The 18705-nt window shown below is 27.8% G+C and overlaps 1 protein-coding gene across 3 annotated transcripts; it reads right to left on the bottom strand.

Moving 5' to 3' along the window:
• Nucleotides 1–4110: 4110 nt before the first annotated feature.
• LOC132934503 (protein catecholamines up-like) lies at nucleotides 4111–18232 on the bottom strand. 3 transcript variants are annotated; one of them, XM_061000813.1, is made up of 5 exons: nucleotides 18217–18232; nucleotides 13220–13934; nucleotides 9366–9574; nucleotides 8569–8644; nucleotides 4111–5537 (listed from the first exon to the last, which is right to left on the bottom strand). In XM_061000813.1, the coding sequence occupies exons 2-5, from the start codon at nucleotides 13863–13865 to the stop codon at nucleotides 5362–5364; spliced, it is 1107 nt and encodes a 368-aa protein (XP_060856796.1). In that variant the 5' UTR covers nucleotides 13866–13934; nucleotides 18217–18232; the 3' UTR covers nucleotides 4111–5361. The 3 variants fall into 3 exon arrangements, with proteins under 3 accessions (XP_060856796.1, XP_060856795.1, XP_060856794.1); XM_061000812.1 differs by lacking the exon at nucleotides 18217–18232 and adding an exon at nucleotides 18014–18173; XM_061000811.1 differs by lacking the exon at nucleotides 18217–18232 and having other exon boundaries at nucleotides 13220–14179.
• Nucleotides 18233–18705: the final 473 nt, after the last annotated feature.

Raw genomic sequence — 18705 nt, 5'->3', positions numbered from 1 at the left:
AAATTCTTCATTTTCTATACAATCATAGGATCTTTTCGTATTTTTAAATGAAATACGTCCATAATCTCCTTGTGTTCTTAGGGACTAGGGTACAGTATGACAGTATGAATGCAGCCCCAAGCAATCACCAACCAACCATTTTTAAAATGTCAATTTTAAAATTTTAATTTGTTAATTTTGCTTAATTTAACTTCAAATTTCCATAAAATTTGGTGTAATATACCTATATTGGCCATTAGATACAACATATTTTATATATTACTATGATTATTGTTATTATTATATTAAGATTGATGAGTTATAATATTCACAGTAAAATATCTAATTATTTACATACCTAGGTATATGTTTGTATAATTCACGATGTTTACGTAATATCCCATGGGGTCACCACTTGCCTACTTTTAAGGGGACTCGTGACTATTAGATTTTAAGGAACATTTTATAGGCAACTTCATATGCATTTGGTCGTCCATGTCTTTGTGTTAGTTATGTACCTAAAGATATATTATCTTTAATCGTGGTTGTAAATAATCATTAGTATGAGTATATAGGTTTAATAATTAATAACATTTAGGTATGAGTGTTATTTCCCAGTAGTTTTCAAAAGCGACGTGAAAAACAAAAGAAAAATTAAGGAAAAACAGGAATTTTTACGCAAAATCTGTTTTCGAGAAAATCGATTTTGGTTTTTGGTGTAACTCTAAAACAAATTACCGTAAGGACATGAAATTTTGACTGAATGTTTATATTAGCATTTTCTATACACCATAAAATTTTGAAAATATTTTGACTCTTTTTGAGCTGTTTACGGACATTGTCAGTTTTCAATTTTTTTAGTTTTTTTTTTCTATAAATATCAATAAAATTTAATCTGTTGAGTAAAAAAGCTTGAAAATTTAATAAAAGGCTCCTAAGTTATTGTTTCAAAGGCAGATGAAAAAAATTAAAAATCCTTAGTCACAGTTTTTATTTATAAGCATTTAAAGTTCAAATTTTGACAAAATACGGAAAAATCACGAAAATTAGCAAATTATTTTGAGTTGAAAATTCATAAAAATTTTTCTTTTTAAATCTAAGATTTGAAAATGTAATATAAGATTACTCATAAGTTTGTCTACCTTTATCAAAAAAAAAAATGTCTACAAGAAACTTAAATTAAATTTTATGAGCGTCTGAAATTTATATTTTTACAACATTTGATATTCACTCGATTTCTCATGTAACAATTTTCTTATTTTATTGTAATTAAAAAACGAACGACTGTAGATACTTGAAAATTTCACTGAATGTTTATATTATCATTTTTTATACACCATAAAATTTTGAAAATATTTTGACACTTTTTGAGTTGTTTACTGACATTGTCAGTTTTCAATTTTTTTAGTATTTTTTCTATTAATTTAATGCAAGGCTCCTGATATATTATAACAATAGCACTTGAAAAATATTAAAAACAATTTTTTTTTATAAGCATTTAAAGTTCAAATTTTGACAAAATTTATCAAATTTAAAATTTAATAATTATTTTGTAGTTACAAATTTATAAAATGTTCAACTTTTATAGCTAAGGATTGAAAATTTAAAACAAGGTTCCACGTAAATAGGTTATACATAAATTACTTTATTCACAATTATATCATCAAATATACTCCGTAACAATATAGGCTGACCGTTTTCGCTCAGAATCGTTTTCCTTATGCAATGATATTATATCATTGAATTCAAATTTAACACCATCCATTACAGTGACCCACTTGTAACCTACTGAACAGCAGGGCAACAACCACTTACCCACCTTTTTTTAATTATAAATATTATTATTTTAGGAAGGTATGCCGTATGCATTCCCTCGTACATATTATACGGATAGTTAGAATATTTTTTCAAAATGAAAATCGGTGCACGATTTGCTACGATATGTTGGAATTAGATTGAGTTTTATTGACGGAAATTACGATGGTTGGGAGGTTAAATGGCCTTCGAGATATTTTGGAATGCTAATGCTTTAACCGGAATGGTACACCAGACCACTTAGTTATTCATATGCTTCTACAACCTATTTTAATTATGTGTGAAGTCCCCCTTGGTCAAAAAAATAGTAGCCATATTTTATATTTAAGTTAAAGTGAATTGATCTATTATCAAACTTAAAGGTAAGAATATCTATGAAATATAATATAATCTATATACCTTATTGGCATTTATTGATATTTAGATTTTGATGTGAGGTATAAGCATTTTAAAATTGTAATATTTTACAAAGTTATAACACGCTTTAAAATTAAAATAACAATAAATGCTTATGAGGGGTACCCTAACTTATATTCTTGCCTTTAAGTTTTACAATAGGTCAGTTCACTCTCATACTAAGCTAATAACACAAAATTGTTTCAATTGAACGCAGATGCAACATATTTTGATTTGAACAAATAAATCAACAAAATATTTAATTTAAAACTAAATTTGTATTTTTCAAATAAGTCAGACAATACAAATCTTTCGAGATACTTTTGAATGCCAATGCTTTAACGGCTTATCGGGGCCTGCATGGTACCACCAGACCACTTAGTTATTCATAATATGCTTCTATTACCTATTTTAATTATTACAAAATAAGCTAGTTATTAGGACCATACCTAGTACAGTAGAACCTCATTATCCGGCTCTATATTGGGGCTCTAGTTTGTCCGAATTAAACAAAATAACCAAAATACGTGTATGTATGATAGAATTAATAATACCTATGTATTAATTGTAACAATTGGATAACGTAATTGAAATTTTTTATTTGTATTTTCAACTATTTTGTAGAAATAATCGCGATCACAAGCATATAATATGGGAAAACCGTTGATTTCCTTTTCGTGTTATTTAAGTCTGCGTATCAAACTACACGTTTACGTGTTATTAAACGACTGTCCGGATTAAGCCAAGTCCGGACTTTTGATGGTCCAGATTAATGAGGTTTTACGGTATTTATATTATATTATATAGGCGTAGCGTGTTGAATTTATATACAGGGGGGCTATAGCCTATTATGTTCCTGGTACATAACATAAATTCTAAAAAGATTTATTCTTTAGAAACTCAGAACTATATGGAAAACGGTAACAATTAAAATGTGTTTATTAGTTGGACAATAACACATCATTTACCGAGTCATCCACATTGATTAATGGATTTACCTATATCTAAAGTTTACAAATCATTTTTATTTCTTATAAACAGTATTAAGTAGGTTCCTATATGTTAAGTGTATACTATACCTAAAGACACACACCACAGTGTACCTATGTATGTACATTGTATATTATACACTTGTTAGTTGTTAGTTGTTAAGAGGACGCCACACCCGCATGTGTTGTCTCTGTCTTACAAACGCGTAACATACTAAATTTACGCTCAGAAATTCAAGTTTTATGCCGTTAGCTTCAAGATTAGAGTGAATCGACCTATTATGAAACTTGATCGTAAGAACATTATCTGTATTTTTACGATAATTCAGTTTTTAAGTGAGTTATGAGCATTTTAATTCACATTTATTATACAAGCTATAACTTACTTAAAAACTGAATCATCGTAAAAATACTTCCAACAAAACACAGATAATATTCTTACGATCAAGTTTCATAATAGGTCGATTTACTCTAATTTTGAAGCTAACGGCATAGAACTTGAATTTCTGAGCGTAAATTTTGTATGTTACGTGTTTGTAAGACGGAGACAACACATGCGAGTGTGGCGTCCTCTATATTGTTACTGCACACTGGGAAAATTCTTTAAATTACTAAAAATCTAAAAATCAACACATGGTACAATAACATCATAATTATTTTTGAAATCAAAAAACTAAACATAAGATTTACAATTTTTGAAATATGTTAATAAAATGATAGTTCATAACTATATCAACTTATCTATCTGATTCTGAAGATATTTAATATTTATTCGTCAATATATTTTAATAATAAAGAACTATGTGAGTACCTCTTTCTAGATTCAGGATAATCCAAGATGGTCATTATATGATAATCTTTTTCATGAATGTTGTACTCACATATTATGATGTTGATGATTTAAAAATTTAACAATTTCTTAAGATAATAATATGAATCCAGTAATTTTATTGCTGCAAATGACTTAATACAAATAAATATACAATATAACTAGTTGTTTCGGCATAATAAGCATCACAACATCAGATTAAAATACTATTTGGTACCTGTGTTATTTTATTAGTGTTATTATTGTTCCAAAAATAACCACAGACCACAATATCCAATATTTTTTAACAAATATGTACAGGTATTTAAATTATTAAAAAAAAACAAGTCTATAAACAGCAAAAAAACGTGGTAAAAAGTGTGGAGCTGATCGCGTGCTTGAATGCTCTACTAAAATCTGTGTAATAAGAAAAATTACAAAAAAAATAGGACGCAAAGGACGCCACTACTGAGACATAATCTGTAATTTAAAACAAAATTCATAAAATATGTGTTTTAATTCCGTAACAAAATTACAATAATTATTCAAATAATACATCAGCGTTTCAATAACGTAATACAATAAATGGTCATACAATTTTGATATTTTATTTTCAAACATATTAGAACTCTCATTTGTAACAATACCTGCATCAATAATTTAGAAAACATTGGTAGTTTTTATATTTTATTTATGACATATGAAAATAGTAATCGATAAAAAAGGCACAGTATAGATACATTATTATAAAAATGGCTCATATGTAAACATCTTAAAAATGAATACTAGCCATCTTAAACTTATTTATTTCTTTAAATTAAGTATATTATTAATACATTTAATTTATTTGCTGGACATTGTTATTATGCAATTTCTCCGTATAAAGTAGATGACCAGTTTCTTTTTAATAGATGTGATATTATTTAATACTGTAACAAATATCTAAAAGGGACTTTTAAAAATATAGAATTAAGAAAAACCAATTTGATTTCTGTTTTATTTTTTAAAAATAACTATCTAGATAAATAATCTGTAACTGATCTTAAGCCCAATAAAATATATATTTTTATTATTAAATTAAATTCATCATTATTTTGAAATCACAATAAAATGATGGAATATAAATATAAAACATTATCACATATAAATTCATGAGTATTACACAATCTAAACAGAAATCAACTGATTAAGAAACCAATATGCATTATACAATTTTATAGGTATTGATTTCTTTTATTAAATGTAGTTTTAAACAAATTGCAAAAATTAAATTTAAAACAATAAGAATTGTATTCTTGTTAAATTAAATAAATATGTGCCAACATGACGTATGGATGTGACTTCAGTCAAATAAACTATATAAAACTGTTATATTTATTCATATTTAGCAACAAGAACCATTAAGTAAACTCCCACTAATAAAGCAACAATTTCTTTAATAGACTGTATGAAACTCGAGTCTTCCAAAAGACTTGGTATTACGTTAACAGTTGCAATATAAATGAAACCACCAGCTGTAAATGGTAGTACCCACGAATTTGCAACTTCACCTGAAAAAAATTAATATTATTATAGTATGATTTAGTAAAATTGTATTCCCATTGTTTTTTTTTTAACACGTTCACTGCGGATGACGCCAATTGGCGTCATTTAGCATGGTTCACATATGCGGATGACGCCAAATGGCGTCATCCGCACACTATTTTTCAATACACTATAATTTAGTCCACGTTACAATCAAAAACCTCATTTTCGGTCAGCGTTATCTATAGATATTATTTAATACGTGTGCGCAATCGCACATCGATATTTCTATTTTTAGTCTATAATATTTTTATTTTATTTTGGGATGTTTACTATTCCTTTATCATGTTAATTATCGGTATTTTCAAGAAATTCACTATCGTTGCAATTATTTTTCCATCGTCGGTCGTTGATGAAACACGTACGTATTCACATTGTATTGTTTTTATACATTTTATAGTTAAATTATATACATTTTATTTCTTTTGAACGATTTTTTTTTATTTCGTTTACTTTCGTATTACTTATATTATGAACATGGATAATACATTGAATGAATCCGGTCCATCTCGACCAAAACGGTTATGCAGTATGAATCGAAATTATGAACAACAAATTGAGCAGATGCTTTTTAACTCTGATAGTGACGAAAATTATGATTTTTCCGATTCTGGTAGTGAATATGAATTTGAAAATACTGAACAAGTGTCTGACGATTTTGAGAGTGATACTGAGATCGCGAATAATGTACCAAGTGTAAATCAACCATCAACAAATACTAATAATGACGGTGACTGGCAAGAGGAAGAAATTGAATTATCTAATTTTCCTTTTATAAAACGAAACGAAATGCTTGTTTCGATAGAAGGCAAAATAAATCCTATAGATTATTTTTTTATGCTTTTCGATGAACATTTTATAAAACTATTGGTTGATGAAACGAATAATTATGCTGAAACCGAGTTTTTACGTGTTGGTAGTGCACCACGTTCTCGTATCTCCGATTGGAAACCAACAGATAAAGACGAAATGTTAACATTTATTGCATTGATAATTCACACTGGTACCATAAAACTCAACAGATTGAATGACTATTGGAAAACACATCACCTTTTCAACTTTTCTTGCTTTTCAAATTATATGAGTCGTGATAGATTTTTAAATTTATTAAGATGTTTTCATTTTGCACCAAATATTGAAACTAATAATCAAAACCTACCTGAGGATCGCTTATATAAAATTAGACCTTTAATTACATATTTCAATAACAAAATGAATACCATATATTATCCCAAAAAAGAACTCTCACTTGATGAGTCCATGGTGTTACAGAGAGGCCGTCTCCAGTTTCGTCAATACATTCAAAATAAACGACATAAATATGGAATTAAATTATACATGCTTACGGAACCTCATGGATTGGTATTAAAATTTGCCGTTTATGTAGGAGTACTCGATGACTTGGGAGGAAAAGGCCATGCAGCTAATGTGGTTTTGCATTTAATGTCCGAAAAGCTAAATAACGGCCATGCATTATACATGGACAATTTCTACAATAGTTTTGATTTAGCCTCCAAATTAATTGAAAAAAAAACGTTTTGTACTGGAACGTTAAGATTGAACAGAAAAAATACACCACAGGATGTTGTAGAGTCAAAATTAAAAAAAGGTGAAACCGTTGCCAGGTACTCTCAAGGTGTTATGATTGGAAAGTGGAAAGATAAGAGAGATGTTGGTTATATTTCCACCGAATTTAAAAATAATTTAATTCTTACCAAAAACCGAAACGGTAAAGAACAATTTAAACCTGAACCTATCTCAAATTATAACCGTTTTATGAGTGGAATTGATCGGCAAGACCAAATGCATAGCTATTATCCATTTACTAGAAAAACAATCCGTTGGTATAAAAAAATTGGTATACATATAATACAAATGTTATTGATGAACTCATTTTATTTATATAATCAATATCACGCCGGACATAAAATATCATTGTATGATTTTCGATTATCCATACTCAGTGAACTTTTGCCCAAACATCCAAAACCTCGATCTTTTTCAGTATCACATACTAATCATTTCCCAAAAACTCACGATGTTGGAAAATCTGGAAGACCTAACAGAAAAAGATGTCATCTGTGTTATTCTAAAGGGATAAGAAAAGATACAACATACTTCTGTCCAAGCTGTCCGGAAAAGCCCAGTCTTTGTCATCAACCATGTTTCAAAAATTTCCATAAATAGTTTAAAATAAAATAGTAAATAATAAATATTAAATAGTCAGTTTCCATTTTTTTAAATTATAATAACGTGTTCACTTTTAGTTATTTATCTAATTAATTTAATTTTAAAATAATAAGGAATAAAGATGTTTTTATTTTATTAAATTAGAAGTACATTAGTTATTTATTAATTTAATTGCATTGTAAAATAATAAGTAATAAAGTAACAATTTGGTATGATATTTGTGAGTAACTGTTTGGTATACCTAGCATAACAAATTTGCTATGACGCCAATTGGCGTCAATCAGCGTCAGATAAAAGCAAAGTGTATGTGATGCGGATGACGCCAATTGGCGTCAACGAAAAAAAAACCTTGAATTACTCCCGCACATTTGAATGTGTATTGAAATATGATCCGCAGTGAACGTGTTAATGTTCAAGCAAATAAATATAAGTTAATTAAATATGTATAAAAGTAAAACGTCAACACATCTCCATTCAGAATTGTTTTTTGTATGCAATAATTTATCATTGAATTCAAATATAACACATCCCTGACAATGACATGATCGACAACTACTGTATAGCAGAGCGGTACCCACTTGTCCATATTTTTAATTATTATTTATTACCGATGGTTTCCATAAAATTTACACAACCGTAATATTATAGTTGTATTTATAATTGAAAAATATTAATTAAAAATAGTTAATAAAATATAATAATTATTTTTAAATTTAATAAAAGCAAATTATTATAAAGCGTTCTACATGAGCTTTATCAAGTGAATTTAAAAAAAAATTCAAGTAATAAGAAGTCCAACAAACTTACTATCTTTTCCAAACGTCAATGACACTAATGTTCCGCAAATAGCACCTACTGCAGTTAATAACTGACATTTCATAGCCTGTAAAAGAGAATAAAGTTGTTTGGTTAGATTATAAATTTTAAAATAAAATACAAGTAAATAAACCAATCAAATAATCATATAAAAATTAATAATAGTAGCTAGTTATCAGTGTTGGGTAAATTACTTTTGTAAAGTAATAAATTACTAATTAAATTAGTAACTCAGCTATTATGGCTACAGATGAATTTTTTATTAGGAAGCCACCAAAAAATTAGCCCAAAAGACAATCCCTTAAAGTCTTTTTCACCTAACTGCTGGAATTTGGAAGTATTATCATATTAGAATACATTTTAATTTTCTGTAGGAGTATGTTTTATTTATGAATTTAAGCAGTGTGAATCCCTCTTGGTCAAAAAAATAGTAGCCACATTTGATATTTAAGTTAAAGTGAATTGATCTATTATCAAACTTATAGGTAAGAATATCTGGGTATCTTATAGGCATTTATTGATATTTACATTTTGATGTGAGATATAAGTATTTTAAAATTGTAATATTTTACAAAGTAATAACACGCTTTAAAATTAAAATATCAATAAAAGCTTGATAGGGTAATTTATGAAAAACAATCATAATATTTGATGTGAATATTTTAATGCACAAAACAAATTAATATCTAATACACTTTAGGCTTAGCAAGAACTTTGTAAGTAAACATACAAGTAAAATTTATTTTTGATCACAAACTGTTAACCTATATTAGAATAAATGTACTCACATTTGCCTTAGAACTACCTTCTTGAATTAAAATTGCATAATCTCCAATTTCGTGTGGGACTTCATGAACTAATACGGTTATTGTTGTGACTATACCAATATTTTGACCGGCTAAATATGCAGCACCAATGGCAAGTCCGTCGGTAAAGTTGTGAGTAAAATCAGCAACAACATTTAACCATCCAGCTACTGATAAACTTTGTTCTGGTACTATAAAAAAAATAATTATTTAATTTAAATTAAACATATTATGTATTTACAATATTTAATATAATTGTACTATATTAGTTAAATATTTTTATTTTAAAAAACCTAAGTATCATAAAAAAAAATTAACCTAAGTGCCTAAAAAAATAAAAAGTATATTATTAAGATATAATTTTTAAAGGTATTCTATATAGAATTTAAAAGAAATGTAATATTTTATTTATACATACATTAACCTAAACAACTAAAATTGCTTTTAAATACCTATTTGTATAAACTCCTATTAAACTTATTTATTTTAATTATTATCATTATAATATATGATTGAAAGAGCAATGCTAAATGAATTTAGACACCAGATCTAGTCTTAGTAATCGACATAAAGGGGAAATCTTAGTAGGTTTCTGTTTATTTTGTTAACATAATAATATGCTTTATATTACTACATAACTTAAGTATTGTTATTGTACCAAAATATCGTTATGTACAGTCTGTTTACTGTTTACTAGTATCTTTGTAAAATTGCCGTCAGGCGTTAAAATTATAAAAAAAAATATGTACAACCTAGTTTTCAAGTTAATTTAAACTTAAATTAGATTAGATAACATAATATATAATAATATGTGTGTTTAGTAGCATAAAAAAATCAATGAATAGGAACCACATGATAACGTTTAGGTACATACTTATTAGTTCTTAGTAGTACTTAGTACTTCTACCTTACTAGATAGGTACTTAAAATGTATAGAATTATTAATTAGGTAACTATCAATATTAGTCCGTTAAAATAAAAATCATTATTTAATAATAAGTGTAATTATTATTATATTTTAATGGAATATTTTTGTAACTGCTTTGAGAATTATTTAATAATTTTATTTTTGTTTGAAATGTATTAGGTGTAATTTTAGGTATAAAAGTTCAAATGTTAATTTGTTTGTTAAATGTTTAGTTAAGTAGATAAATCAGTGGCAAATATATGGGGCCATGGCCCATAATGAAATTTCAGGTTTAAATGTTCAATTAAAGCATATGCAGTGCCGCAACTACCGGGTGTGCAAGGTGTGCATTGTATATCGGCTCCCCCAATCGGTGCGTTAAGATTAATTTCATGGCTGCATACCAATTGAGTACCAGATATACAAATTGTATAATTGCGTCTCGTTTATTTGATTATAAAATTACATTTTCATCAATACGTAATCGATACAAGTACCTATTAGACCAGGGGTCACTAACCAGTCGATCACAATTGATTGGTTGCTTTTAGAGGAATATTGGTCGATCTCATTAAAATTAATTATATCAATATCTGTTGATCATGTACACAATCTTAAAGTTTAAGACTTAAACACACAATATTCTGAATTCTGTTGGAGAAATAATGAAAGAAGATTATTATTATGTTGCATGTAATAATATAAATAATATATCTAAACAAATAGTAGCCAATCAATAGATTTTTAAAATTTTTTAAGGCTCACTAATTGTTAGAAAAGGTTGGGAGACCCCTGTATAACTATCATCTATCAAACATGACTTTGAAACTCATGAAATAAAAACTTATTAAGTACTAAAAAACATAAAAAAAGATACTTGCATCAAAATTTCTATTAGTAGGTAGTCAATAAAGATAAAAACGTAAAATATGTGAAAAAGAATAATTTTTAAGAAGACAAATGTTTAAATATAAAAATAATCAACAAAACACAATTTATGTAATCATAACAACAAAACTATTTCATTTAAATTTTGCCAGTCCATAAATAATAATGTAATATAACAACCTAACCTTACATATATGGCTATATATATATTTTTTAAATTCAATTTTAATATTTTTATAGTAAACGACGTAGGTAAAAAATATTTAAATTCAATGTAGAATATAATATAATATAGTATACGTACCTACCCAATAACGAAAAGAAAACATTCTTGATGTATATATGTAATAATGAAATGACCAAAAACAATATTTTTAACGTACCTTTAACAGTATAATACTCAATGTTTTTATTGACAGTCCTAAGTCTGTATTAAATGGGAAGAAAAATATTTTATTTTTATCGGACACTATTAGTATGGTCATTTAAATTTCTTAGGAACACAATTAGTGTAGTTCTTAAATAATCTTAGGACGCAATTTGTTTGATGCAAATTTTATATAGTCGTGGCAGTGGACATTTTAATTTAAGGAGCCTTGCAATGAATTTTATTTAAGAGACAACAATTATGCAATTTTTAATCTCATCATCATCACTCTGAGGATCTATGTGTTAGTTCTTAGTAGTAAATTATTATTATTATATGAGAATTCTACTCTAGTATACGCACATGCATATCAATAATTTGATAACAATATATAATTCACTATAAGTACACATTTTAAGGTAACTTACATATTGTTTTGACAAGATTAAAGTTGTTTTTGATTTTAATTCTGAAAAAGATTTGAAATCAGCAGAAAAATGTCTATAGATTATATGAAGCACTTTACATTTTTAATTTTTAGTTTTAATTACAATAAAATCACCTATGATTTGATAGAATTTACATTTTCAAGTTTTCTATTACGTTTCAAGATTAAATAAAATAAAAAAATTTATTCAAAGTGTTCCATATAATCTATAGACATTTTTCTGCAGAATTCAAATCAAACAACATGGACTTTTGTCTAAACTTTAGGCATTTTGAACTTAAGTTTACGGTAGTAGCAAGGTTCCTTATATAAGTAAAATAAAGGAAATAATAATTAAGCTTTATCATAAATCATATTTGTATTGAAGTATAATATTACATAGGTAGGTATAATATTATAATCATATAACATACCCTAACTGTTGACTTGATGGCAAAGGTGTTATTTAAATAATTTAACAATTTCCCTAATTTTTGTTTTGAATTAATATTATATAGCTAGGTATATTAATATACCTAATAATTCATTCATATTTTGTAGTTTAATATACAAGGCAATGACAGAATTATTTTGTCTATACATATTGTGCGAGTGCTTAATGCTTATTGTCCAAAATATTAATTGCATTTTACTATTTTTCAAATTGTTATATTGGAAAAGTAGATTAAAAAAAAGCTGTTCAAGTAAAACTGCAGATGGTCTGGAAATGTATAAAAAAAAGTTGCGTCCATACTTCCTTACCATAGTTTTGGATCACATTTCACGCTTTATAGTAATGTGAAAAAATATTACAATGAAGTCTATGAAAAAATTTAAAACAGTTATAACTTAAAGCTACTTAAAAGGAAAGATCTGCTAGACTATAAAAAAATATTTAGGCACCAAATTAAGATTTGCACACCAGCACTGTAATGTGTAGTTGCGACACTGAATTTGTCATAGGTAATAATAACTCAAGGCCCCTTAAAAAATGTAATTGGCCTAAAGTAAAAATAATTCCTAATACACCGTATATACAACTAAAACTGTTAAAATAATGCTCTACTTAGTCTATTATATTCAAAACATAGTGTCTGATTTTTTGGCAATAAAACAACATTTTTATAAAAACATACCTAAGTATTAACGGGTATTAATGAATTAAAACTTTAACAGTTTAATAAAGTAGGTAGTGAATAAACTTTACTTTCTTAAACATTAGGCTAATATAGAAATTTTAAGCTTACTTGGAAGTAGCTCCTTTTTGTCACTATCTACATCTTCATCTTCATCATCACTTAACTTTTCCTTGGGGCGTACAGACGAATGTGAATGGCTATGCCCACCTTTTATCACTCTAACCATTTTCTCGACAAACAAAAACACCAATATGCCGGCTAGGATCCACAATCCCACTCTAATCTCGTTGCCGTGGTCATGGCCACCTTCCGAACTATGTGAATCAGCACTGCAGTGTTGATCATGATCATGGTGGTGGTCATCATTACTGTGGTGATTATCACCATGATCGTGGTGGTGGTGTGTGGACAATGAATGTGGGATTAAATGTAGGAATGCATCGCCTAATAATCCACCAGACGCAAAACTCAAGAGCACCTTCAGGCACGACTTGTGTTCGTCCTTGTTATTGATAGGTATGAAGAACAACACAAAAAACGGCAGCACACTAATAGCCACGGTAGATGACAACGCTTTGATCCACAGCATTGAATCGACGGTTGGTGCAGACACTGGCTTGGCTGTATGGTGGTCATGGTCGTGATCATGGTGGTGGTGGTGTCCGTGGCTCGAACAGAATTTTGGCAGTCCAAGGAACACAAACGCGAACAGCAGCGTCCAGCAAACGTACTTGATACATTTCTTTGACAGCATGGCTATTTGTGAGACGACTCGCCGGGCGATTTTGATTTGTTGGACACGGACCGGCGACAAACAGGGACCCTATTATTATTATAAGTAACAAAGATAATGAGAAGAACAACAACGACAACAGTCACGTCGAGTTGTCATTTCATGCGTGTAAGCGGCCGACCGATGAGATGGTATGTCGTTAGTTTCGAGGGGAAGATAACGACGATCGTCGACAATATTAAAAACGAGTGCGAGACACGGACGGACGATGAACTAACCGGGCGATAGAAAGAGACTAATGAGTGAGATAGCTGATTGAGAAAGCAAGAAGGGAGAAAAGTGATAGTTGATAACGGAACCGGAACGCGGCGTCGTGTCAACTGTTTTTTAAGTGATAATTGATAAGCGAAACAAGGAAAAAAAATAAAAACGATTTCGATTATAACCATAGACATATTAATAAATATTTATTTATATGTCTCTGATTATTACTTATTGAAAATTCGTAACAGGTAATTTTAAAGTATGTTTTGGAAAATCGATTTACCTAAAATTATAAGATCGACGGTAGGTAACATTTCATTTATAAAAAAAATGTATTTGATTATTTAAAATTATATAACAATTAATTAAAATTAATGCTGTGAAATTAAGTTTTAACTAACTATATCTACATATATTTCATAAATATTTTTACATTCCTTGTCTATGTGAAAGAAAACATGTCACAAATATACTTTGTAACTAATAGGATAGTGAGACAAAAAATGTAAAAAGGAAAATATTTTGCCCTCCCCTTGACAAATTCCTGTGGACGCCCTTGGCATTCAAGCATTTTAAACCATTCCTAACCGTTTAGGTATTACATTAATATGAACATAGAGGACTGAGCAGGTTTAAATTATAATTAATAATTATGAGTAATTATGAGTACCTAGTGGTACTTTAACTGTGATTATAGTGCGTCAGCTGTCAATCGCGTATGATTTAATCAAAATATTTAGGAACCTACTTATATTATGATAAATTAAAAATTAATTTTAGATAATGCACAATTGCTTATTAATAGTTAATACATTAAGATAAAATATATGCGTTCGTATAAAAAACGTAGTCTTATTGTTATTATATATTATGCATTATTTAATAATTTTAATACTATATAAATGGCTCTAATATACCTACTAAGATAAATAATCGGTAGGTAATAATATAAATTATAGCCTATAGGTTTAGGTAGTTACATACCTATTTAAATAAACATAATAGGTATAATACAAAAAACCAAATTAAATCGAGGAAAAATTAAATTGAGCTACATAAAAAAACCACGAAAAGATTTTTATCAAAAACTAGGTTTTTCTTAATTTTTTTCTTCGTTTTTAAAATTACTGGTAATATTTTTCTGTTTACCCTCCAAAGTTGGCAGTAGGTGGTATAATCTATCCAAAGAGAAAATTGTTCCATGAGAAATTGTTAATTTAAGGTTGATAATCCAATGTCGATAAATATTGAGTATCAAACGCTTATAAAAAATTAATGTGACTTTCCGGTAAACTTTTTTTCTTTGCCAAAGGTAGAAAAACTCTTTAGGAATCTTGTATCAAATTTACAAATCTTAGATATAAAAAGAAAAATGTTTATGATTTTTGTCAAAGTTCTAACTTAATATACGCTCATAAAAAATTTATGTGAATTTACGGTCAATTTTTTTTTTTTTTAATTACAATAACGACAACTTATGAGGAACCTAGTATTACATTTTCAATTTTTTTGACTAAGTGAAATATAATAGGTATATCGATAATAATTGAAAAAAAACTAAAAATAATTAAATGTTTCATACCTATAAATAGCTCGAGAATCAAAATATTTTAAAAAAATTTCTATGTATGGAAAATTGCCATACACACATTTATTCAAAATTAAAAGTATTTACTGAATTGTTTTTGAGTTACCGAAAAAAAAAACAAAATTAATTTTTTTAAAACCTTGTTTTGAGTAAAACGTATTTTTTTCTTAATTGTTTTTTGTTTTTACTTACACTTTTGACAACGTAGGGAAAAACATCGTCATAAACAAATATCTTGGTCTAGACATAGGCGCAAAAAATACCAAAATCTGAGAAAAGAGCACTTTATATTCTTTAATTGTGTCAAATTTGTATTTATTTTACGTGTTCATTAATAAAAAACAATTAAAAAAAAAGTCTTTCCTTATATAAACAATAGTAATTTCAAAAAGTTCTGTAATAAGTAAACAAAGTTTCCCAAGTATGCAACGAATTAAAAAATTGTTAGAGGACAAGTATGTTACAGCAATGGTTTACTGACTTGTCCATTTTAAATATTAAGAGGGATATTGTAAATAATATAAAAACAGAACTAGTGTTGGATAAGTACCTTCTACCATGTACCTACAACACAGAAAACAATGAAAATAGATTTAAAATTTTACATTATATTCTTATTAACCAATATCAAACGTACCTATACCCTATCTATGTAATTTGTATTTGTTATATTGGTTGTAATTTGTAAAATAGTATATTGTAATAATAAGACAATTATTTACTTTATAATTGTAATATTAATTATGAACAATAAAATAAGTAAAATAATGTGGAAGACTTAGGGTATAACATAACTTTGTTACTAATGATTTTGAAATATATGTTTGAGGGTGAGGGGGCAAAGACCCACATGGGTTAGTGAGATAAGTAGGTATACATAATTTTAGCAACCCAATTTAGCTCTAGTTGAGCCCATGTACGTAGGTAAGCAAGGCTTTATGCATTTATAAAATTCCGCACCTCTTTTTGTGGCATATTGTGAGTGGGGCGAGGTGAATGTGCAGTGTTAAAAATAAAACTTATACTTGTATTTTAAATATAGTAACAAATCATTAGTTATTTACCACACGTTTTTCTTAAACATGCATTTCAACGAGTTATAACGATGGTGCAAAAAAATTTAATTTGCAAAAATCATTATTTTGGAAGTTATAGCGGTATCCTCCCGAACTTTGCTTTTTTACCGTTTTTACGTTTGCGTACAACTGTACAAGATTTTAAATTCATACGTATTTACTATTTTAACGAGTTAAGAACATCATATAATAATATAGTATCTATAGACTATAGGTATAATAGTGAAGTACCTATGACAAGTAGACGCAGTAGGCGCTCGGTACGCCTACCATCTCCGATCGAAATATTCGAAGTCCTACAGTCAAAAGTTAATAATTATTATGAACATCGAACGAAAATGTTATATTTTAATATCTTAATGTATACCTTATATAATATATATCTTTATGTATTTGTATAATATAATATTCCAATCACCTAACGTCCTAACAGTATCTTATAATTTTTTAACTTCTAATTAGGTGCTCAACAATATTTCTTCAAATGCAAAATTCGTAGGTAGGTATAGTTGTTTTAATTACATAACAATATAATTAGGTACCGAAAAAGGTACAAACATTACAAATTAAAAAAATCATGAACACATCATAAGCAAAACATATAATTTTTTGCCACTGTTAAAAATTTGTCACTTGGGGCATTTGCCCCCCCTAAATGCACCACTATAAATAGGTACTTGGTAACCCACTCCCATATATATGTGTATAATATAAATAACAGTAATAATCAAGGCTGGGCAAGTTAACGATTTTTTTTAACTCGTGAAATTAAGTTAATTTAAAATAATAATTTAAGTTAAAAGTTACACACTCGTATTTTTTTGTTAACTCGTTAAAGTTAAGTTAAAGTTAAGTTTGAAAAAAAAGTAACTTTCCTAACTTAGTGTAAAGTTAAAATTTGTTGACTTGCAAAACTAAAAATTTTCAGACACATAATATGGTTTATTAGATAGTTTTTCTTTAAGCTCAAGAAAACTACTGGGTAAATTTAAAATGATATATCAAGTAAAAACCTCATTAAAAATTGGCATTATTCTTCGGACGAAAATGAGCTTAATTTAGATACTTTTGAAATTAAATTAACTTGAAGTTAACGCGTTAATCCTGAAAAAAGTAATTTATTATAAGTTAAAAGTTAATTTGATAAAAAAAAGTAACGAGTTTAACTTAATAAAAATTAATTTAACTTAATGCCCATGCTTAGAAATAATAATAATAATAATAAAAATAGTGAAACGTACCTTAATGTACTAATACGTAAAATTCTTCGCCAGACCGATGTATAATAATTAATTACGTATTATAATTATTATTATAAATTATTAGAGGTAGGCATATAGGTACCGTTACCTATTATTGTTGCGTTTGTATTTGCATGTGTCGTAGACTATACCCAATATTATATACAAATGTACAATAAGTCATGATGTAGCCGTATACGTACCTATATCATCTACGTCATTGGTTGTTAACGATTAATTTGATGACCTAAACACGAGAATAAGGTACTGATATCAGCACCACATGCATGTGTTGTGTAGGTACCTACTTAATACGTACTACCATTGTTTAAATAAACAGTACATTTAATCAAAGCTACATCCTACTTATGTATAAATACAGCGAATGTACACGTATTAATATTCGTTAATTAGTTACAGCCTAACAAGCATAAGTACGTGTTTCGATTTGAATGGGATATAGGTAGACCATTATATGGTGGAAGTACTTGTCCCCTCCAACACTTATTATTATTATTATTATATAGGTTTTTGATTATTTACAAAATGCGTATGGTAAGCATATATTTTTGTGACATGTTTACATGAATAATAACGTCTATAGCCCATTCGTCTCCCTTTTTACTAAAGGTAAATTCCCAAACGGTTCCCGTTTTTGACAACACAAATTCCTTTACACTAGTCACTACAGA

The sequence above is a fragment of the Metopolophium dirhodum genome, chromosome 1, assembly GCF_019925205.1.
Source record: "Metopolophium dirhodum isolate CAU chromosome 1, ASM1992520v1, whole genome shotgun sequence".
NCBI lineage: Eukaryota > Metazoa > Arthropoda > Insecta > Hemiptera > Aphididae > Metopolophium > Metopolophium dirhodum.
Note: the sequence above shows the minus strand (reverse complement) of the source record. Positions and strands in the feature narration are given on the sequence as shown.